The 24,449-nt window shown below is 43.5% G+C and overlaps 1 protein-coding gene across 3 annotated transcripts in view; it reads left to right on the plus strand.

Annotated features, from left to right (window-relative positions):
- Window positions 1-24,449, plus strand: part of COL5A1 (collagen type V alpha 1 chain) — a 270,218-nt gene that overhangs the window by 228,369 nt on the left and 17,400 nt on the right. For all 3 annotated transcript variants that reach the window (XM_075185732.1, XM_075185733.1, XM_075185735.1), the window contains 25 exons: window positions 846-899; window positions 1,515-1,568; window positions 3,551-3,604; window positions 4,097-4,204; window positions 4,290-4,379; window positions 4,477-4,530; window positions 5,077-5,184; window positions 8,646-8,753; window positions 9,125-9,178; window positions 9,260-9,313; window positions 9,401-9,508; window positions 11,731-11,784; window positions 13,621-13,728; window positions 13,819-13,872; window positions 19,861-19,968; window positions 20,079-20,132; window positions 20,309-20,362; window positions 20,446-20,499; window positions 20,628-20,681; window positions 20,759-20,866; window positions 20,977-21,030; window positions 21,842-21,895; window positions 23,652-23,759; window positions 24,169-24,222; window positions 24,329-24,364. In XM_075185732.1, coding sequence (XP_075041833.1) covers window positions 846-899; window positions 1,515-1,568; window positions 3,551-3,604; window positions 4,097-4,204; window positions 4,290-4,379; window positions 4,477-4,530; window positions 5,077-5,184; window positions 8,646-8,753; window positions 9,125-9,178; window positions 9,260-9,313; window positions 9,401-9,508; window positions 11,731-11,784; window positions 13,621-13,728; window positions 13,819-13,872; window positions 19,861-19,968; window positions 20,079-20,132; window positions 20,309-20,362; window positions 20,446-20,499; window positions 20,628-20,681; window positions 20,759-20,866; window positions 20,977-21,030; window positions 21,842-21,895; window positions 23,652-23,759; window positions 24,169-24,222; window positions 24,329-24,364 — 1,800 coding nt within the window. The remainder of the gene's footprint in view (window positions 1-845; window positions 900-1,514; window positions 1,569-3,550; window positions 3,605-4,096; window positions 4,205-4,289; window positions 4,380-4,476; window positions 4,531-5,076; window positions 5,185-8,645; window positions 8,754-9,124; window positions 9,179-9,259; window positions 9,314-9,400; window positions 9,509-11,730; window positions 11,785-13,620; window positions 13,729-13,818; window positions 13,873-19,860; window positions 19,969-20,078; window positions 20,133-20,308; window positions 20,363-20,445; window positions 20,500-20,627; window positions 20,682-20,758; window positions 20,867-20,976; window positions 21,031-21,841; window positions 21,896-23,651; window positions 23,760-24,168; window positions 24,223-24,328; window positions 24,365-24,449) is intronic.

Below are 24,449 nucleotides of genomic sequence, written 5' to 3' on the forward strand. Positions count from 1 at the left end.
TATTGAGAGTAATGGTTCGTTTGGCTCCAACGTTAATACAATCCAATTCAACTAAAAGACAAGATGTGAGATTTATCCCCCCACTTTGAGGACATATTTCCAGCCCACAAAATTTTCAGTTTCCATCGAATACGTGGTTTGGACACTAAAGGAAACCTGAACACAAATGAAGCCATTGTGTAGCTAAAAAGGTAGACCTTGGACTGCATGGCTGCACCCAGCGGAGCTGCAAGGCCGGCTAGAACCTGGGGGCATATTAGCTGGGCCTGCTCCAGCATCGCTCATGGCATTGGGGGCATACCAGCTGGACCTGGAGCTGGTCTGGTATCAGTCATGGCAGCATGGTGCCATGGGAACAATGGAACCTTGTGAAATAAGACCAGTAGGTTCTTGCCTGTTGTCAGAAAATGTTCTAATTAAATTAGAACATGCAGTTTGAGCTCCAACCTAGAACATTTACGCCTATGCTACCATGTATGAGAGGCTGAACTCTGCATATCATTTAATCTTGCAGGCCGCATTAACATGGCATACATCCCTGTCCTTTCATGCTTGCAGACCGCTGTTTTATTGGGCAAGACATTGACTGGATCCTTAGCTCATGGGTCTAGCTTGAGAACTTATAACTGAACATTCTGACAACACTTTGTATACGCTCAGCATGTCATTCCATAGCTCTTCATTCATCAGCTCCATAGATTCCCCCAGTACTCTGCTCATGGCTTTAGTTCCAGCTTTCAGAAGTAGTATTGCAAATGCATGTAACAGCCGTAGGAAGACTTCTGTTGTTTATACCAATGAAAGAAATTACTTCCAAGATTTAACTCAAACTTGTGTTATCACAGGGACCACCCGGACCTCAAGGACCCACTGGATTTCCAGGACCGAAGGGCCCCCCTGTAAGTAAAAACAATAAATAAAATAAATTCTTTCTTGAGGTCTATAAAATATCTGATGTCAGGGAGTTGGGTGTTTGCTCGAGAAACATTGAGAATGTCCACAAACTAAAAATACATTCAATCAATACAATAGTTTTTTTTAGCCTCTTTCGTATAAATAATCATCATCATATTTTTGTAAGACGACAAAAAACTCTGCAGCATCGGACAGTCAGAGTTGCAAGTCCAATAAAATACAATCACACATAAAAAAAGAACACGTACAGACGAGGTTGAGGAAGGAGGTACATGAGACATAGGGTACTGAGGGCCCTGCTCATGGGAGCTTACAGTCTAGAGAGGGAAATGCAGAGCCAATAGTAGGTAGTGGGACTTGAATTGGAAATTGGGATTGGAGCCAGTTGGCGAAGTATCAGGTGGGGGTATGATAGGATATATTGTACAGTTCGGTTTTAAGAGAGAGCTTGAAAGATTGAAAGTTGGGGGAGAGTGTGGTCAGCCGGGGTAGGGAGTTCCATAAGTGGGGGCAGCATAAGAGAAGTCTTGGAGCTAAAGTCTTGGATGCGTTTTGTAAAGGGCCGATTGGCTCTGACCATATTTCTTTTACATTTGTAGGGTCCACCAGGGAAAGACGGACTTCCCGGTCACCCTGGACAGAGAGGTGAAACTGTGAGTACACAATATGGCTTCATCTCATCCTTACATCTGATTTCCTCCGGATGTGTGATTGCTCGAGACCATTCCCTGTAGATGAGGAGATGTCGCCTATCTTTTCAAGGTGTGTGTCTCTTCAGCTACATGGAAGGGTCTACAGAAATCCCCCTGATTATTCCGGTCAAGTCAGAGTAACGATGATTTCTTAGGGCAAACAAAATACAGCTGGTATCTCCCACCATTCAGATGTATCTAACCGAGTGCAAAAACATCACTACGTTCATCATTAAACAGCTTCCATGAGATGATACGATGGGCTTTCTGTTTTTGATGAATACAATGGTTAATTTGCACTACGGTTATTTATATTATTTTCTATATATCACTCAGTCACATTGACACATTTTTTCACCCCATAACATAATCACAATATGTTACTACATAGAGTTCCAGGTGTGAAGACACTTGGGGAACCTTAAATGGACACGTGCCACCACAGTATTCAATGATTCACATCAGCTGAAAGCTGTACAGCCGCCTTTCCCATGTAATCTATAGCCGGTCATAGCTTGTTCTGTAACAGGCGGTATTACCAGTACTGCATGGATGTCCAATACATAACTGGCTGCTGCAGGCTTAGAAGTACTTGGTGACTGTGAAAACCTTTGTTCGGCCTTTGCCCGGATGGCTTTGTCATGTCTGTGCGGACTCACACTCTCTTCTCTGGTTGTACTCACATGCGGCAAGGACTAGAATGAGGTATGACCATGCGACTGTGTTATTGTTGATAAGTTTCTCCATTTTTGAAGATTCTTATGTCAAAAATATATATGCTTAGGAAATATATTTTTGCGCTTAAACTGAGCAATGTCCGTTGTGGTCTTAATTTTAATGCTACAGGAGGTCAGAGATTCAGGTCTATTATTAGACTTTTAAAAAAACCAAAAACAAAGAACTTTCCAATGCAAGATAGAGATGAGTGTGACTTGTTTATACGGGTTACACCTTTATACTCTCCAGTTATTAAAGAACTTTTATTCTTTAAACTATTGGTTATGTAACTCTATATCTAAAAGGTGTAATAGACTGAGAACTATTGAAGAGATTTTATCAAACAGAACACCCAATTTATCATATATAGCCTGTGTAATATACATACTAGTACGGCATATAAAACCCTGTCCTAGTGTAACTTACAAACGGCAACCAATGTATGGTTTACAAGAAGGGCTCTACATCACCACCCAATGTATATAAATGGTACTGCAGATTTTCCTAGCATTTTCAGACGAGATTTATGGCTAGGGGGGATTCTCCCTCTAAACTCATCAGTATCCAACATTTATATTTGTTTAGAGTAGAATTGAACATTAATTATGGAAGTTTTACATGCAGTCAGCTTTACAAAATAGAACACATTCTTTCTATATAAAAGGTTCTGTGTCTTTGAAGTAAGGTAGGTTTGTGAATGCCTGACCTCTTACTAAGGCTGCATGCTGCACAGTAACTGCTGATTGTATTTCAGAGCCAGTGGTAAGTCTCATTGTAACCCCTCCCGATGTATGTCCTATGTCCTCACCTGTCTGTGACTCATTCTAACTAGCTGTCCAAGTCATTCTGTCAATTGAATGGAAAACATTACATAATTGTGAGCACCGTGCTGTTATTGCTTCCTTCCTTGTGTCTAGCGAGCCGGTTCTGTTGCCTGTACGACCGGTCACCCTCTTGTACGCTGGAGCCGGCCCATCTCTCATTGTTATAGTGACATTTATTCAGCGCTGAGTCCGGTAAAATGCAAAAGCTAAGTTTCCTAATTAGCATGTTGCAGGCATGTCCGGAAATCTGCCGCGATGTCCGGCTTTCTTACCCTGTGCGTTTCACCTCTAGACATTTCCGTATGTATCTGACTGTAGTGTCTTTCAGAGCAGCGTTGACCGACCCACCTCCAGAAGTTTTGTTCCTCTACCTCAACTCACCTTCTCTATTCCTGTCTCCAGGGCTTCCAAGGAAAGACGGGCCCCCCGGGTCCACCTGGCGTCGTCGGCCCCCAGGTAAGTCATCACTTTGTGAATCTCTAATCAGAGGAAGCAACCAGCTGTTTGGTATGAAGCGGATGAATTGTTGCTGTCACTTCACAGATCTTTCTTTTATTTTGACTCATTAATTTTAATTGAAAAATGTATCAGGGGGAGTTGGTTTCACAGATCTTTCTAATCCAGCGACACTCTGTGATCTCCAGCCAGCTCATTTATCTGCTATCAGATGTAATTATTACTTGTTCTCATGTTCCATCTTAAATATTACGTCCAGAAAGTGAGATAGCGGCTGCAGACTGATAAGATATGATGATTATATGCATCACATGACTTGATCTCCTATCTGAAGTCCCAGATTTGTTTTGGACCATTTTGATTCCCTGGTGAGGACCATCGTTGGCGGTCTGGTCCCATCTACATAGTTTTGTGTAAAGAAGCTGTGATGGTTTTCATTCTCACTCTAGTTCTTGTTATATTGAAGCTAACTCTCACCGTGCCTATCTGTAGGGTCCTACCGGAGAGACCGGTCCTATGGGTGAAAGAGGCCATCCAGGTCCTCCTGGGCCACCTGGTGAGCAAGGTCTACCTGGTCTGGCAGGGAAAGAAGGATCCAAGGTGAGTAACTATAGATGTTACAAAGCGGAGGTCTCCGTTCTCTTACATTGACAGAATACGATAAATCTGTTGCTCTCTATTTCAGGGAGATCCCGGCCCTGCAGGTTTGCCTGGTAAAGATGGACCTCCGGGTTTAAGAGGTTTCAGTGGTGAACGAGGTCTTCCTGGTCCAATTGTAAGTAGAGCCCATAGACAAAGGCCTGTGATGCCTCAATATATCTGACTCTGTTGACAAATTTTAGCAAATATATTAAAAATGTATCTCTTTGTAGGGATCTCCTGGATTGAAAGGCAATGAAGGACCCCCAGGCCCGCCCGGACCAGCAGTAAGTGTTCAATTCTGGTTAGATTATCTGCTCTAGTTTTGGAGGTAACAGAAAATGTCCTGGATGGGGGAATGATAGGACTGTTTAGATGTAACGCTCTGTGAAACAATGCCCAGTAAATGCAATGAAATGATTAGTAATTCTCACAGCACCTCTGAGATTAATTAGACAAAGCAAAATAAAAAAATATGTTCATTCATATCGTACGGTAATGAATTCACAGGTTAAAACAGTGAATTTATTAAGGTGAAATTGGTGCAGAGGAGGAAAGTCATTTACATGCATAGGAAACTACACCTTGGTAAACAGATTCTTTATAAGTGTTATGGGAAATCATCTTTCTTATTTGCCTTTTTTCAATCTCTTTGTGAGACTTAAATTGGCAACTTTGTAGAGAATATACAGAAAAAAATATATTTTAATTGCAGCTAAATTACAATTTGAACCTGGTATGAAGCGCGGCCGTGCGTGCGTAGCGTCAGATTTGGCTTCATGTTCAGCTCTGTAAGCCGCGGTCTGGTAATTGTTTCCGTCTTTCCTGTCTAGGGTTCTCCCGGGGAAAGAGGTGCTGCCGGTCCAGCTGGACCAATTGGATTACCAGGAAGACCGGGGCCACAGGGGCCAACAGGACCTGCAGGTGAAAAGGGCACACCGGTAAGTAAATGGCTGGTTATATATGAAAAGCTGCAGCATTTCTTGACCTTTACTATGTATTTATGTAACATAAAGTCATTGTGACGGACAGTGATTTATAGCAGTGTTAAATGTATGTTATTTTCTCATGATGCTTCTTAAGAGGAATTTTGTGATTGTTTGCAGTACCATTTGCAACTTACAGGTGTCACTTTTACTACTGATGTCTATGGAGAGAATTGGTCAGCAGCTAAATGTTTCTTATTTAAGCACTACATAGTTTTTTTTTAAAAAAAAGCTAGTGATAAAAGACATTTTGTGGCTAAAGTCTCATAGTGTTAAAGAAAATCGGATTCCTTAAATAATACACAATAATGTAATTTAAAACATATTTATCCATTTCTAGTTGTTGTTGGAGAATGTATGTGAACCTCAGACCTGTTAAAGGATACATTATTAGGTGTTCCGATCAATGAGATGACAAACAAACATGGGTCCTTTGTTGTTGCATCAGTCTGCTCTGTATGATACAGGTTTGTGGAAGTTAATAAGGTCTCGGGCAAAGTGGATTTCTGAGGAGTTACAAAATACGTTTTTGATACTCACGGGGCTGAACACCATTAATAAAGCACAGTTGATCAGACAATCTTCATAGAGACAACATTCATGCAAAAGCCATCTACTCTTAGAGCAAAGAATAAAATACTCTGGGAGATAACAGAGCCCAGGGTAAGAACCAAGGACTTAATGGTCATTCTGGCATCGTCTATCGTCAGTGTTCATTGTCGCCAATGTTTAATGTTACCCCCAATTGCCTGGAATCCATGAGGCTCGGTACTGTTGGCCGTGGACTGCACCCACATAGTGATAGTGGCTGGGAGTTCAGGAAGGGTTTAAATCGTTCTTGACCTTGTTTCGTGGTCAGTTAAGCCCAGATACACGGACATTTGGCCAGTTTGGTTTAAATCAGCCATCATTATCCCAGTTAGCCAGCTAAGGAAGAATGTTAAACACTACTGTGTGTAGGAGTGTACCAAGAAGGGAACGAACGACCCACGGCACCATTCGGAAGAATATTCTGTGCACAGATTGGACGACAGTGGAACTTTTTGGCATAGACATAAGACAGACCGTTTACAATCATTGAAGGAAGAATACATTTGGGACTTATCCATTAATTCTACAGAGAAAAATTCAGAGTTTTTCATCACGTCACCAATCCTTATCACACTTGTAAAACAGATGTCTTCTGCCGTTCTGTTATAGATTTATATTAGGTCAAATCAGGTCTTGGATTGCGCTGATCTGGAATGATGTTATCACCAAGATGACACGCTGACTATAACACTGGTCATGTTTACTGTTAAATGTAAAGGTTTACATACTTCTTTCCAATAATGACAGTAAATATTGATTAATGTATTCGATACAGATATGAGGAGAAATACGAGTTAGCCAAATTGTCTCTATCTGTTATAAGGACTTATGGCGGCTATACATTTACAGATATTGGCTGTAATATGACCGGTAGAGTAGCAATATGGAGCGGAGGGCACCATTGGTACACCAATAGCTTGGGGAGGGGGCATAGGAGGGCACAGTACGGCACTGGTACAAAGGTTGTATAAAATAAAATGGCATTGGTAGTCCATCCGTGTATAAGCACTGAATATTACAGAACATCAGGTAAAGACACAATCTACGAGCAGTAATTCCATTGTAGGACATAAGCTGCAGGTTCCTGACGTTACACGCCCTGATATATATCCACCTATTACCAGTACATAAAGTTACAGATTCCAGATACAGAGGAGAGTTCTGCAGCTAACTGGGAAGTGGCTCATTCCCTAATACCTGTGACTCCACTCGGGATTGTACAACAAGCGCACTCGGCTTTACATGGCAGGTGTCAGAATGCCGACAACAATCCCTGATTATATTGTGGAAAATCAAACACTCCAGACACGAATATTTCAAACGCTACATGTACTGGATTCCGCCGGGACCAGGCTTAAAGCAGGACTGAATTTCAATTGAACTGGGGCATTAATGTTGATTGATTCTGGTTATTAAAGGTGCTTTTTTCATCACTGGATTTTCGCTTACATCGGCATAATAAAAGATGGCAGACGAGGGCCCAGCAAAACAACTTCATAAGGGGCTCTTGCTGAGGGAAGAATGCAGACCACACTTCACGCCAGATGAAAAGTGCCATTTATTTTATTTATAGTCATTTACCGCTGGCTTCAAGGATTCATAACGTAGCGGAGATATTCAGCAGCTCACTGTTCATGGCTCAAACAATAGCACAAACCTCAGCCTCTAAAATGCTCTTTATTTCATTTGTGCTAATGACTGGTGGAGAATTCAACTCGGGGAAACTGTTTTTTAATTTAGCTAGTCCAATGCTATTGTTATTTATAGATGAAAAGGAAACATAATCTAGTACCCTGTAATGCTGATACAATAACACTCATTGAGATACAAGCTTTCAATGTCATTATTTCACTATATATTTGTATCAATATGAGTGGCATTAGTTATACTGTTTACTCTGAAAGTCCATATGAAATTAGCAGCCGTGTGTAACAATGCCACTAATAGATCATCATCAAAATGTTTAAATCCAGCAGTTCATACAAGACAAATCAAGACGTTTTCCTCCCGCCTGTGACAAAGGTTCTGCAAATACCCTGTCACTTCTATCACATTGCCAATTAGTTTTACAACTGTGTAAAGTTTGGGATCGGTAATTGCATTGAAAATGACATTATTGTGGTGGTAAATGATCTAACTTGCTATGAACTCATAAGGAATCACTGCAATCTCCTGCTTCTAATCATTCTTCGTTGCAGATTCCGTGACCTCATTTTGCCATGTTGATTTTTCTGGATCAACATTATGTAACAGGTGTCTCCATATAAAGGGCATAGCTAAGCAAGCAGTTTTATTGTTCTATCAACTGTAATACCATACGTCAAGCTCAATGTTCTCTAATTATATCTTCAGTACATTCCTCATATAGCAAATTGTCAGTTCCAGTCTCTTATCTCATGTAGTCTCAAACCAACCATGGAAAATTTCACAGTGATCACACTGTAAATGCCTCATGTAACATCCAAGGAGGTCACCAGATGTCCACACTTCTCAGGCAACCAAATCATATTCTCACCAGACTCTAGAGCAGCAAAGCAATTGTTGGTCTCCCACTTAGCGATATCGGACTGGGTGGGTCCTGCGTCAATCCTTGTCCAGTCTTAGATTCTTTTTATTCAAGGATATTGTGACACCTGAGACATGTAACTTCTTATGTTCTGATACTGACCCAGAATGATGTAAGGTTTAGTTCTCCTACCTCCTAGAACATACGCCGCTCTTCATGAATGCAGGTTTATACTAGATTATTTGGATAATTGAGATGATCCACACATCTATGATGCTTGTACTTTTCTCCTCTTTACACTCGTCTCTTGTAATTACAGGGAGAAAAGGGTCCACAGGGGCCTGCCGGACGTGATGGCATCCAAGGTCCTGTTGGTCTCCCTGGTCCTGCTGGACCAGTCGGCCCACCCGGTGAAGATGGGGATAAGGTAAGAAGAGTAACTACCCTTCCCATGGTCCTTCCATCCTGTAACAGTCACATTATTGGGCAGTGAAGCTATTGGAGGAGTTTGGGGTCAGAAGAAGTTAGCTCCTCCCATTTGTTTTTCCTTTGCAAAGTGGGTGGAGCTTCATAGATTAATTCAGTGACTGCCAAGCCTCAGACAGAGATAGAATAAACCTGGCATCTTAAGAAGAAACAATTGTCCTATTCTCTGCAGCTGCGATGTACAATCGTCTGAGGGATGTTCTACATGTCCTGTTACATTCCTTTATGCAGTATAACATTGTATCACTTCTGTTACTACAATGTCAGCAGATGTTCAAACCTTATAACACAACTTTACTTTTCATTTCACAGGGTGAAATTGGCGAGCCAGGACAGAAGGGAAACAGAGGTGACAAGGGAGAACAGGTACAACTTGTTTCCAGGTCACCAATAGTTATTTGCTTTTTCATAAAACAGTTTTGTATATTGTAATTTCTCTTCCTGCAGGGCCCACCCGGACCATCAGGACCCCAGGGTCCAATTGGCCAGCCTGGTCCATCTGTAAGTAGATTCTGACCCGCTGGTAATCCAACATGGCTCTTTCCGAAAGATCAGGTAATTAATTCTGTGTCCTCTGTTTCATCACAGGGAGCTGACGGAGAGCCAGGACCCAGGGGGCAGCAAGGGCTCTTTGGGCAGAAGGGTGATGAGGGTCCTAGAGGTTTCCCCGGCCCACCAGGTCCAGTTGGATTGCAGGTGACAATACAAGCAATGGCTAATTTTTTTATTTTTTTTCCACAATATATTCCCCATATATTCACATCTATGCTGATAGCTATGGTAATGTAATTAGTAATATCTCCTCTCTGTCCCTTTACTGCCTGCTCCAGCTTCCCCTCCATATGCACTATATGGATAAAAGTATTTGGCCACACCTGTTAATTATTGAATTGAGGTGTTTCAATCAGACCCGTTGCCAGAGGTGTATAAAATCACGCACCTAGCCATTTGCAAACATTTGTGATACAAAATGGGTCGTTCTGAAGAGCTCACCGACTTCAAGCATGGTACTGTGATAGGATGTCACCTTTGCAATAAGATGGTTTGTGAAATTTCATCCCTGCTGGATATTCCACGGTCACTGTAAGTGATATTATTAGAAAGTGGAAGCATTTAGAAACAACAGCAACTCAGCCATGAAACGAAAGACCACGTAAAATCACAGAGTGGGGTCAATGACTGCCAAGGCGCATGGTGTGTAAAAGTCGCCAACACTCTACTGATTCCATAGCTGAAGAGTTCCAAAAGTTCACTGGCATTAATGTAAGCACAAAAACTGTGCGGCGGGTGCTTAATGGATGGGTTTCCATGGCTGAGCAGCTGCATGCAAGCCTCACATCACCAAGACCAATGCCAAGCGTCGGATGGAGTGGTGTAAAGCACACCGACACTGGACTGTGGAATAACGGAAACGTGTTCTGTGGAGTGACAAATCACGCTTCTCTGTTTGACAGTCAGATGGGTGAGTCTGGATGTCGGGAGAATGTTACCTGCCTGACTGCATTATGCCAACTGTGAAGTTTGGTGGAGGAGGGAGAATGGTATGGGGCTGCTTTTCAGGCTAGGCCCCTTATCCCCAGTGAAGGGCAATCTTTTTTTTTTTTTAAATATATATATTTTTTTTTTGAAGTGTCAAACGGTACAAAAGAGGAGGAAACTGATATAGCCGTGTCGCATATCATATCAACAATACAAGATATATAGTATTGTTCAGTAGAAAAAAAAAGGGCATTAACATATAAGTATTGGGTGACTCCGGTTTTTATGTAAGGAGTAAGGGGAGGGTAGAGGGAAGAGAGACAGGGCTAGAGCCGTGGAGAGAGGGAAAACAAGTAGGAGAGGAAGGATTTTGACCCGAGGGTCCGTATCTATAAACACATCAGGGGAAGAAAATGGTCAATTAAAGGGAGAGTGAAAGTTGAAGAAGGATAATCACAGGGACCAAATTTTATTAAAAGATTTAGAGAAGTTGGTTATAAATTCCATACACTGAATGTGCCAAACCCGATTAATTATATATTGGATGAAAGGAGGGTTCTGCTGCTTGCAGTCTGTGGCTGCCGTGAGGATATGTTGAATGAGTTTATTTTGGTGACGAGTAGAAAAAAATTAGGCTTCATAGGGACAGTGATCTGTAGGATAGCAGTTATCAAGTTAGTCAGTTCAAGCCAGAAGCGAGACAGCTTTAGGCAGCTCCATGTGTGGAGGAACGTCCCCAGTGAAGGGAAATCTTAATGCTTCAGGATACCAAGTCATTTTGGACAATGCTATGCTTCCAACTTTGTGACAACTGTTAGAGGAAGGCCCTTTTCTATTCCAACATGACTGTGCCCCAGTGCAAAAAGCAAGGACATGGTTTGATGATTTCGGTTTGGAAAAACTTGACTGGCCCTCACAGAGCCTTGATCTCAACCCCATCGAACACCTTTGGGATGAACTGGAACGTAGATTGTGAGCCAGGCCTTCTCGTCCATCAGTTCCTGACCTCATAAATGCCTCACAGAATGAATGGGCACAAATTACCACAAAAACACTCCAACATCTTGTGGAAAGCCTTCCAAGAAGCTGTTATCGCTGCAAAAGGGCGACCAACTCCATATTAAAGTATATGTATTTGAATACAATGTCATTACAGTCCCTGTTGGTGTAATGGTCAAGCGTCCAAATACTTTTGTCCATACACTGTAATCTCAACCCCCACCCTCTATTAATTATTACGTTTTAAAGTAGTTTAAGAGAATGGACACACAAGGGCATTAGATGAGGAGTCACATTTACCTCTCAGGAACTGAATGACTTTCCTTTAAACTTGCATCATCTACAGCTATTTACTATGTGTATTTGAATGTGACGGTGTATCTGTGTATACTGCTGACTGTTACTGTAGGTACCATTGTTTACATTTGTATCTTCCATAGGGTCTGCCTGGACCACCTGGAGAAAAGGGGGAGACAGGAGATGTTGGTCAGATGGTAAGTTCAGGTCTCCTATGATTTCAGATGACACGTTACATCGGCCGGCATTCACGTGTACTAGATACGCCGCAGCTGGTAATGAATAGCTCCTGGGCACAAACATTATATTTAATCACTGTGCACAGAAAGCCGAATAGGATGTTTTTAACCTTTCGGTTATACAGCAGAATAGAAAGTTTTGCTTATAATTTGATCTATTTACTACAGTAAATCTACAGAGACAGCCCTAGTAGTACTATACATTGTACGCGATAGCATTATTATTATTATTCTCCTTTACTTATAAAGCAGCAACCTATTATGCAGCGTTATACAGTGAGGGAATCTAGCTACATAACATACAACAAAATGAAACAGAAGGAATTTGGATAGGACTCACTCTGCAATTGCAGTAATACACAAAAATGATTATATAGAGAGAAAGAGAGAGATACACACACATGTACTTTGGGATCTAATTAATGGCTTTCATATAGAGATAGACCCAGATCATCCGTAGAAAATTCAGAAATATAGATGTTCCAAATTCAGCCAGAATGGGATTGTTTCAGAGCTATGGGAAGTAAGGAGACTCAATCCCTCAACGTTTTACTACTGTTAGTGCTTTCACTGTTTATGAGACAGTGAAAGCACTATCCGTCCTTTTCTCTCTCAGGATGCCATCAAAACTATCATCCACGCACTCATCATCTCCCGCCTTGATTATTGTAACCTCCTCCTCACTGGCCTCCCCCACTCCCGTCTCTCCCCCCTCCGCTCTATACTCAATGCGGCCGCAAGACTCATCTTCCTCTCACGCTGCTCCTCCTCTGCCTCCCCTCTCTGCCTCGCCTTACACTGGCTCCCCTTCCCCTACAGAATCCTTTTCAAACTCCTCACCACCACTTACAAGGCTCTCTCCAACTCTACTGCCCCTTATATCTCCAACCTCCTCTCCATTCACACTCCTGCCCGCTCCCTGCGCTCGGCCAACGACCGCCGCCTCTCCTCCACTCTTATCACCTCTTCCCACTCCAGAATCTAAGACTTTTCCCGTGCAGCCCCCCTTCTCTGGAACGACCTCCCTCGTTCCATCCGTCTCTCTCCTACTCTGTGCTCCTTCAAACGTGCACTCAAAACTCACCTCTACCTCAAAGCCTACCAACCATCTACTTAACCCCCATCTCTTCCCTTTGCTCGTCCTCCCTTCTCTCCTCTTGCCTCAACTGGCTCCTCTTGTGCCTGGTCTGTTTACCCTACCTTAGGATGTAAGCTCGTATGAGTAGGGCCCCCTCCCCTCCTGTCTCCATACCTGTTCTTCCGCTCCGTCATTACTGCATATGACTGGCCGGAGTTTCTGAAGTATTGGTACTTTTTGTTCATTGTTCTGTATGGTTTAACCCTGTATAGTCTACTGTTAGTACTGTGTGCGGCGCTGCGGATACCTTGTGGCGCCTAACAAATAAATGATAATAATAATAATAATAATAATTTGCTGCAATTAGAAGTGGGGACTATTGCTAATATGGCAGCTCCCATGAAACATCTGTGCAGTATGTCTGTTACTTTATCAGATTGATCTAACACAGAGGAGCTCTAAGGTCAGTTGATAAAAGCAGCTGAAATAGCTGGAGGTTGCTGGAGATCAAGTACTCGGTAACTCAGCAATTTTGAAAAGTCATCCTCCAATTTAGTACTCTCCAGTAGACTTTTCCATATCAGTTCAGACATTCAATAAATACTAAAAAAAAACATGTGCTGTTCCAGTTCTTACAATGTTTTATACATTATTTTACTTTACAGTGTTTGCTTTTTCTTTGTTATATTTTAGACTATGTTTCATTCATTTTTCAGGGTCCACCTGGTCCACCCGGCCCTCGGGGCCCCAACGGATCCCCTGGAGCCGACGGCCCACAAGGTCCTTCTGGAGGAATCGGCAATCCTGGATCTGTTGGAGAGAAAGCAAGTGTTCCTCATAGTCAATGGTTACATTGGAAGTTGTGAACGATGGGTTTCTCTTTAACTTTAGATTTTTTTCCCTCGTGTTGACAGGGTGATCCTGGAGAGTCTGGTGAACCTGGTCTTCCTGGAGAGCTTGGACCACCAGTAAGTAAAGAGGCATCTTTTATTAGATTATTAAAGATTATCTACATTAATACAATGCCCTATCCATCGGCCTGTGTTGTATTTGTGTATATGAAATATGGATGCTGTAACTTTCCTGGACACGTCAATATGATCAAAACTACTTCTGGAGTTTTCATGCATAGGATTCTGTCATTTGAAATAAGCAAAATGATTTGTAATTAATATTATGTTTTCTCTTTCATCCAGTCTGGGGGACACTGCTTACCATGGGTTGTGGAGGGGAGCACGGGTGTTGGCACCTAGCTAGTTAATCTTTAGCAATGCTGACAGACCCCTCCCCTCTACAATCCCCCCGCCTCTTCCTCCTCAGTTTTTTTTAGGTGCCCATGGAGTTGGGCATGTTTTAGCTTCTGCATGTATTTTTTCTACTATAATTTTTATTTCATTATTTTAATTTTTATATAGGTGGCAGACTGGGAGTGTGTTCTATTATAAAGAACACACTCACAGCAGAGCAGCGCAGGCACTACTCGGTCAGATAAGAGCCAGAGGCTCTCACTGACAGGGAGAGAAGAATGGGGTGCCTGAATAGTGAGTGACAAGCGGTCTCTCCGGACCACTGTCACTCCTGGAGCCTCCCCGATAACCGGCGCTGCCACTGCAGGCATACAGCATCGGTTATCGGAGATTACAAATGCCGGCGGCCATCTTGGATCCGCAGAGGAGACGAGGAGAAGAAGGGAGCCATACCAAGATCCCCCCTCATACATAGGAGGGGGCATCTGGGTGCTAACCGCTGCGGAGACCTCAACTCTTGAGGTCTCCACTACTCTGCCACATACCATTTTTATTTTTTATTAAAAAAACGGAGCAGCTCCAGAGACAGCATTATCAGAAGGGGGGAGCTAAGACACAGAGCTCCCCCGCCTTCCAGAGAGAGGTGGTTTAGCCCGGTCTTCTGGCGCCAAGGAGAAGCCCGGGAAGAGGACACAGATCAGGGGGAGCAGGCACCAGGACACTGCTGTTGGACTTCTCCCCTGTTTGGCCTATGGGCTAAGTATCTGAATTATTTAAACACATATTACTGTACTACAAAGTGGGCTAGTAGGGGTTATATTGTAGTTCTCCTACTTGCCTAAATATTATTGTGTTTAAAAAAATTACAAGTACAACTTTTATGACTTTGATTACTTGTTTTTTCCCACTATTCTCTCTACATTCTTTCTCTCTACAGCCAAATCTAACAATTTAAGTCTGTGTGATTGGTGTGCCTTCCTTTGTAAAAATGACAGATAAAGGAAAGGGCCCTGTAGCAAAATATTTCACATGTTCAAGATGTAATGTTAAATTACCTTGTGGGCAGAAAGACCCGTTGGCGCTCTGCTCTGTCTGCGAAGCAGGGGTCCCCCCTGCGCAAACCCAGCATATTTCAGCCCCACTGACGGAGGAACCGGCCTGGGTGGCCTCCTTGACACAGTCGGTTTCCTCTTTAGTACAGATGGTTTTACAATCCAATCAGTTGGTATCTAGTGTGGCAGCCTCCGTGGTTAATAATGCTAGTACTACTGTGGGCCTCCCGGCTGCCTCAGGTTCTATTGGAACGTCTATACCAGGACCTTCCTCATTGATTACGGACCAGGCCCCTGTTCCTACAGAACCAGCATGGTCCACAGCATTTATTAAGGGTTTGGATAAACTAAACCAGTTACTTGAATCCCCAAACATCCCGCCTGCTAAAAGGAAGCGGCCTAGATCCGCCAATACCCTTATGGTCCTTTCAGACTCTGAGGGGTTTTCAGAAGAGGAGGGGGACATAAATTCTGATCCTAACCAGGTTCAACCTTTGGAACAGGAAGAAAACACAAAGCCAATTTATTGATGATTTGGTTTTAGCGGTGAGACAAGCGTTGGACCTCCCAGAACCGGAGGATCCTACCCCTAGAGACAGAAGTCTATTTAAGAAGGCCAAAAGGAAGGCTATCCGTTTCCCCCTTCTGTAGAACCCAGAGATATTGCAGAGGGAGCCTGGAAACAGCCTGATAGAAGGTTCTCTGTTCCCAGAAGGTTCTCTTCCCTATATCCGTTGCAGGAGGAAGATGTGGCTCGCTGGGAGAGTATTCCCAAAGTGGATATTCCAGTAGCTCGTTTGGCCAAACACACTTTACTACCAGTCCCAGGTTCAGCAACTCTGCAGGATGCCAATGATCGCAGAGTGGAATCCCAGCTGAAATCTATATTTGTGGCTGCGGGTTCTTCCTTTTGACCCACATTTGCTTCAGCTTGGGTTGCTAGAGCCATGGAAGCATGGGCAGACCAACGGGCAGAGGCCTTACAGGACTCTGATTTACTTCCCCTGGCTTTGCATATGAAAGAGGCATCGGGGTACCTTTGTGAGGTGGCCCAGAACTCAGTGTCTGTGTCCTCCTCTATTCAGGCTGCATCTATTTCAGCAAGAAGAATGTTATTGCTGAAATCCTGGGAAGGAGATGCGGATTTAAAAAAGTCAGTTGAAACCATTCCTTTTTCAGCAGCAGGTTTGTTCGGCCCGGAACTGGATACTATGATTTCCCAGGCAACAGGGGGCAAAAGCACTTCTTTGCCGGTATTCTCAAGTAGGGGCCGAACTCCTCGGGTCAGCTCCTTTTGTCAGCCCTTTAGGGGGATCTCCTTACCTAGAGGACAGTCATTTAGAGGTAGACAACCAAATGCTCGAGGCTCCTCTGTCAGGGGTAGATACTCGTTTGCAGCTAGGCGCCAGGCCTCCAAGACACGGGAGAAGCCTGCGTCCTGACGACCACTCTACTCTTCCGGAAGTGGCGCCAGTGGGGGGACGTCTGTCTCTGTTCGGGAACAATGGGCAGCGTCATCCCAAGACCCGTGGATTCGGGGCATTATATCAAGGGGGTACATGATAGACCTGCTGGGTCCGGTACCACATCGTTTCTTTGTAACCCCACGACCCCGAGATCCAACAAGAAGACAGGCAATACAGGCTTGTGTCGCCTCTCTTCTTTCGCAAAGAGTCATCTGCAGGGTCCCAGACAACCAGAAGGGACAGGGCTTTTATTCAAATCTGTTTCTGGTCAAGAAGCCGGGCGGGTCCTTTCGACCCATTTTAAACCTAAAAAACCTCAATGTGCACTTACGGGTGGACAGATCCCTGAGGTCGGTAATAAACGGCTTAGTGAAGGATCAGTTTATGGCTTCCATAGACATAAAGGACGCATACCTTCACGTTCCCATTTGGAGCGACCATCAGTCTCTCCTAAGATTCACAGTGGCGTCCTCTCACTATCAGTTTCGGGCCCTTCCCTTCGGCCTCTCCACAGCTCCGAGGGTCTTCACGAAGATCATGTCTTCACTTAAAGGGAGTTCAGGTCGTGCTTTATTTGGACGATTTGCTCATCAAATCCTCCTCAGAGATTTGCTTACGTCAGCACTTATCCCTCACCTTGGCAGTCCTCGAGAGCCATGGGTGGCTGATCAACTTAAAGAAATCCCAGATGGTTCCGTGTCAACGCATGGTCTTCCTGGGGCTTATCATGGATACCAGTCGGCAAAAGGTGTTCCTGCCTACGGAGAAGATCAGTTCAATCCGGGCTATAACAACTTAGGTCTTGTTCTCTCCCAATCCCTCAATTCATTTGTGCATGCGGCTGCTTGGGAAGATGGTGGCCTCCTTAGAGACGATCCCCTTCAGTCGGGCTCATTCTCGATGCTTCCAGTGGGATCTGTTACAGGAATGGTCAGGATCCCACATACACTTGGATCTCCAGAGGATCTCGCTGTCTCCTCGGGCGAAAGAATCGCTCCAGTGGTGGCTGAATCAGGATCACATGTCGGTGGGCCGGTCTTTCGCTCCATGGTCATGGATCATAGCCCAGACAGATGCCAGCCTGAGAGGTTGGGGGGCGGTAATCCTGCACCTCCGGCTCCAGGGACTTTGGTCGGTTCAGGAATCAGCCTTATCAATAAACGTGTTGGAGTTGAAGGCAATTCTTTTAGCCCTTCGGGGGGCCCAGTCCCTCCTCCAGGGCCACCATGTCAGTGTTCAATCCTACAATGCCACGGCTGTGGCATATGTCAACAGGCAGGGAGGAACCAGGAGTGCAGCTGCAATGGAAATTGCAGCTCAGATTTTTGTTTGGGCAGAACAGTATGTCCCAGCAATTTCGGCAGTATTCATTCCAGGAATAAAGAATTGGGAGGCCGACTACCTAAGTCGAAATCAAATGATGCCGGGGGAGTGGTCACTCCATCCGGAAGTATTTCAGTCTCTAGTTCAGAGGTGGGGTCTTCCGGATATAGATCTCATGGCCTCCAGACACAACAAAAAAGTTCACAGGTTTTGCGCAAGGTGGCAGTGGACGTCATGACGATGTCATGGGAGTTCAGGTTAGGATACCTGTTTCCCCCGATTCCCATGCTTCCTCGCATGCTCAGACGAGTAAGGCAAGGCAGTCTGCCGGTAATTCTAATAGCTCCCTCATGGCCACATCGAGTGTGGTACACGGACATAATCTCTATGGCGGTAGAACAAGGATTTCGCCTTCCGTCACCAGAATTTACCTCAGCTCAGTTTAACGGCATGGCTGTTGAAGCCAGCCTCTGGAGGGCTAGGGGTTTTTCCTCCAGTGTAGTGAACACTATGATGCGAGCTCAAAAGCCAGTTTCGGCTCACATCTATCATCGAATCTGGAGAGCCTATATCAGATGGTGTGAAAATAGGACATGTCACACGTCCTCCTTTCGTCTCCCTCGCTTATTGGCTTTTCTTCAGGATGGGCTGGAAGGAGGGCTTCATTTAGGTTCCCTAAAAGTTCAGGTATCGGCACTTTCAGTCTTTTTTCACCTGAAATTAGCTGATTTGCCAGATATCAAGACTTTTCTTCAGGGGGTCTTACATATTCAACCTCCCTATGTTCCGCCTACAGCACCATGGGATCTTAACCTGGTACTGGACATGCTTAAAAGGCCTACTTTTGAGCCTTTACTTGAGGCAGATTTTAGGTGTTTGACCTGGAAGGTTGTTTTTCTTTTGGCGATTGCATCGGCACGTAGGGTGTCGGAATTGGGAGCTCTGTCTTGCCGGGAACCATAACTGTTTTTTCACGAGGACAGTGCGGTTTTGAGAACGATCCCCTCTTTTGTTCCAAAAGTGGTGTCCTCCTTCCATTTGAACCAGGAAATTGTAGTTCCGGTTTTTTCATCTACTTCTCAGTCTGATCGGCAGTCTATGGAAAAGTTAGATGTGGTTAGGGCTCTCCGTATTTATGTAAAAAGAACATCTCAAATTAGACGAACCGATTCCCTGTTTGTCCTCTATGATTCTAACAAAAGGGGCTGGCCAGCCTCTAAACAGTCCATTGCAAGTGGATTACGGCAACTATTAAGCAGGCTTACATAAGAGCTAACCCTTCCTGTGCCAGAGAGACTTATGGCCCATTCCACCAGATCGGTAGGGGCGTCATGGGCAGCAAGAAATGGGGCTTCTGCTGACCAGCTTTGCAGGGCAGCCACCTGGTCTTCTGTCCACACATTTACCAAATTCTATCAATTTAATGTATCCGCGGATGCAAATTTCGCTCGTAGTGCTCTACGAGGGGGGCTTTTGGAGCGGTCCCACCCTTAGGGGGCTGCTTTAGAACGTCCCCATGGTAAGCAGTGTCCCCCAGACTGGATGAAAGAGAAAAGAGGATTTATATACTTACATTAAATCCGTTTCTCTGATTCCGTCTGGGGGACACTGTGATCCCTTACTTCTGCCTTTCCTCTGTATGCTCTTGGTTGATTGACCTATCTCCTTGGGGCTTTTTAAATTAACTGAGGAGGAAGAGGCGGGGGGATTGTAGAGGGGAGGGATCTGTCAGCATTGCTAAAGATTAACTAGCTAGGTGGCAACTCCCGTGCTCCCCTCCACAACCCATGGTAAGCAGTGTCCCCCAGACGGAATCAGAGAAACGGATTTAACGTAAGTATATAAATCCTCTTTTTGTTTTTGTATAGGGTCCTAAGGGTGAAAGAGGTGAAAAGGGCGAAGCAGGTCTTCAAGGGGCAGCTGGCCCAGCTGGTCCCAAAGGACCTCCTGGTGACGATGGTCCAAAAGGGAGCCCGGTAAGTATATCTCTGTACCCACGCTCCATTGTGATACAATAGATGATTATAACGAGCTCTATGGATCGCCCCTCCTGTTCATGTTGGTAACGCCTTTCTGTGTTTTCCAGGGTCCGGTTGGATTTCCTGGAGATCCTGGTCCTCCTGGTGAACCTGGACCATCTGTAAGTCATTTCTAACCATGTCCACACTACAGATATCTGTTCAGTTATGACCATCATCAATGTTATAGGTCTAGTCGACTGATGACTGACACTGTAAAAATATGAAGATAAGAGTCAACCTACATCTGCTATGAAGATCTTTTTTCTATATGTTTTCTGTTTTTTTTACGCTTCAGGGTCAAGATGGGCCTCCTGGTGATAAGGGTGACGATGGTGAATCTGGTCAACCAGTGAGTAGTAATTTCATTATTGTATATTTATCATTATATTAAACCACAGTTGGTAATCTCATACTCTACTTGGTCTTATTTAGGGATCACCCGGTCCTACCGGAGAGCCTGGACCATCTGGTCCACCAGGAAAGAGGGTGAGTAACAAATTTGGACGCTTCAATAATGAATTGATCAAGAAACGCAAAGGTCCAGATTGCTTTGTATATTGTAGACTGTTGTTATCTCATGTTGTATTGCTTAATGGTTTCATTTCCTTTCATAGGGTCCCCCTGGTCCAGTAGGTCCAGAAGGCCGACAAGGAGAGAAGGGTGGAAAGGTTAGTCTTGTTCCTTTCGTGACTTGTCATTATGAGTCTATAGGATGCCTTAACCATCCCTTTTATTTTGAACAAAGGGTGAATCAGGCTTAGAAGGTCCTCCTGGAAAGACAGGTCCTGTTGGTCCTCAAGGATCTCCTGGAAAACCTGGACCTGAAGGTCTAAGAGGAATTCCTGGACCTGTGGTGAGTATTTCTGTGGAAGAAGGTCACATCATGAACATTATAAGGATGAGTGTTTGACTAATGATGTAAATATAACATATACCTGAGGATATCATTTCCATTTATTTTAGGGAGAGCAAGGTCTGCCAGGCTCAACTGGTCCTGATGGCCCACCTGGACCAATGGTAAGAACCAACTATAGAATGCCAGCATATTGTGCAGCGCTAAAATTAGGTACAATGAAATGAAATAAGGTAAAGATGACTTTGCCCCAATGAGCTTACAATCTAAGAGGTGCGGGGAAGACATGGTACATAAGAGAGCGGAATAACAATTGTAGCTGGTAGTGGGGCTATTGTTAGACAGAAGCATCATCAGCCACCAATAATTAAAGCAGCCATTTGGCAACTGGTATTTCTGTGTGGCTACCGGTGGTTTGGTACAGGTGTAATGAGGAGAGGCTGGAGACTTGAAAGAGTCAGGACACTTGTTCCCCATGTTGGCAGAAGTTGTGACATTAGCCGCTGTCATGAAGAAGGCTGCGGAGACCACCAAACTAGGAACCAAGGCGACAACAGCAATGACCATTGAACTCGCTGGTTCCAGCAGAAATTATTTATTATTCCAATAGATCCTAAAAACAGTCCTGTCCTTGATGACTCCTCAGGTGCACTCTGTCACTTCCCACTGGCTTCACAAATATTGATCTTTTATATTTATGAGATGGTTATATGGGAGGTTGGGCATCAAACTGATCTAAATTCCATTCATCTCTGCCATTCACATGCCAATATATCACTAAATATACTCTTTCCATGATGACTTACAGAGTCAGTGTGCTGGTCCAGTTCATTAATGTTTCTAATGTTACATCACTGCAGATGTCCAAAGGTTGTTTCTCTGGAGCCTCCGATCTTATATTGGGGCCTCAGATAACTGTGGCAGAAGCATTAATGGCTGTTTAATAACTTTACTATCGTTTTTAACTTCTTACAGGGTCCGCCAGGTCTACCAGGACTGAAGGGAGATTCAGGTCCAAAGGGTGAAAAGGTAAAATCTTATTCTTCATACTACTGGCCTTCAGTGCTCGTCTCATAGACTTCTGGTTGCCACATATAATAGATAGAATAACAGTCGAGGTTTCATAAATTCTATATGATAAACCTTGTTAATCCTTCAGCAGCTCTATTCTCTCATATATAGACATATCTCTCCACTGCACCGCAGTTTGTCTATGCGTCTCCTCCATGTTGGTGTGACACTGCATACGGTACATTGTAGGTTTTCCATATAGGAAATAGATGGGCTGATTCAATTAGCCGCAATGAACCTCATGCGATGTGTTTATCTGCATTGGGTATTGCAGTACAGAAAACATCGCAAATTTTTGCTCACACAAAATATTGCGCAAAGACACATCAGTCGAGGGTCTTACGGGACCTTGCGGAAAATTAGATCTCCCCCACGGACTGAAATTCTCTGAGCGGTTACTGATAAACAGTTATATTTCCAACTGAAATGTGTGTTTAAAAATGTACTCATTAACAGTAGGTGTGGTCAAATTACCATCACGTTTGTTAAAATATTATTAATTTACATCTGTAATTAACAAATGATATTTCCTTTCGTGTAAGTGCTCCTTTCAGCATCGTTAGAGGTATACAGTTTGCTGCTTAATAACGTTTACAAGCCTTTAAAATACAGATGGCTTTTTATTGCACCGTTTAATTCCCTAAAAGTTGATTTTAAAATTTCAGTGTAAATAACAAATAATTGACAAACGGAGTGTGAATAAGCCCTGAATATCATGTTTATAATTTGTAAGAAGATATTTTAGAATTCTAAGTTTTGTCATTCCATTGATAATGTTTATAATGTTTTTCTCTCTGAGGCATCTGTGTAAATTGCATATATTAGTATCTATCCACACCATAAACTTCTGAAACGTATGTATTTACCAACAATCCATCTTCCCTGACAACACACTTTATCCTTCGTGGTGCAGTGGCTGTTAGACGCATCTATCAATCCCCTGTATAACCACTATCTCTGTCTCCGATTAATCCGAGCAATATTCAGATCACTGTCCAGTGGGAAATTTTCTCTGAATATATTTCCCTCTTACTGTTGCCTTATCCAGCAAGAAAATTTCCCTCGTAGATAATTTTTTTTGTAGTCCTCCATGATCAGTGTAATTTAATCAGATGTAATTCATAAAGACTCTTCATATTTATTCATCTCCCGGCCCAACAATTCCAGTAGTTTCATCGGTCTTGTATAGTTTTTCCAGGAGGAAAACACGTCCGTTTATAGGTAACAATATAATGAGAAAAAACCCTACAGGTGGCTTCTCAAACAAACTCAATTAGCCGTCCGTATATTGCTTGGAGGTTTGTAATTGAAAATTTATTAACAAATATAAATTTACATATGACGTAAAGACTTTTTTAGTTTAACAGTAACAGTGAACGTTTAAATCACCCCACACTGCCCTAAATAGGATATTTTGCAATGAGGCTTTTTCCTCAGAGGTATAAAATAAGAACTTAGATTTTACGCAGGAATTGAATATAAGATTTATATAGTCAGTGCTCTTAACCACTAAGTGACTGCAGACCTCATTTATATCCCAGCAATCGTTTCTCTTTAAAGCTGGAGAGTAGATTGTAAGCTCTTATGGTAACCCCTACATAAGGGTAATCTATTGCATTTTTTTTAAGCATCCAGTCTATACTGTGGGTAACTTTTGGAAACTAAAGACCATACAAGCGAGCCAACCTTAATACTACGCTCTTCTTGTCATTAGGGTCATCCCGGATTGATTGGTCTCATTGGACCTCCTGGAGAGCAAGGTGAAAAGGGAGATCGCGGCCTTCCAGGCTCTCAAGGTTCTCAAGGATCTAAAGGAGAACAGGTAAGTTATTTCCATTGTTCCCACCTCGTTCACAGCTCCACAGTCACCTCACAATACTAGTAACAGTCCACAGAGAGCGACGCTGGGACTAGACGATAACAGAGCTGCTTATTCCAACTCAAACAATCATTTGGCAGCATGAGATGGAGCAGAGGATTCAGGGCTGTGGTTCCCATCATTACTCCGGGCAACATAATACAAGCCCTTATCTATGCGCATACACATTAGTAGCGAATAAATGACAAAACACACTTAGGAATGAATGGTTTATAACAGCAGATAAACTCTCAGGAACTATTTATATTGGAAGTAACTATATTAGTGCAGTAACAGAATCTGCTGTACACAGACTGTGCGCCCTGTTCTATACTGACACAGAGGTCTTATCACTTATACTCCTCTCTTTCAGGGTATCTTTGGCCCGTCTGGGCCTGTAGGTCCTCCCGGTCCTCCTGGATTACCGGTACGTATTAAATTGTACATGTATAACCGTGTCACCGCTGTCATGTGGTATCATGGTTCATGGTTGTATCTTTATCTGTACAAACCAGTTGTGATTTATATTTCAGGGTGGTTCTGGGCCAAAAGGTGCTAAAGGGTCATCGGTAAGTAGAGGTCTTACCTCTCTGTTCTGTCACCTGCTTATTATCAGATGACCTCAATGTCCAATCTTCTTCATTTTCACCTAAT

This window comes from Mixophyes fleayi, chromosome 9, assembly GCF_038048845.1.
Source record: "Mixophyes fleayi isolate aMixFle1 chromosome 9, aMixFle1.hap1, whole genome shotgun sequence".
In the NCBI taxonomy this organism is placed as follows: domain Eukaryota; kingdom Metazoa; phylum Chordata; class Amphibia; order Anura; family Limnodynastidae; genus Mixophyes; species Mixophyes fleayi.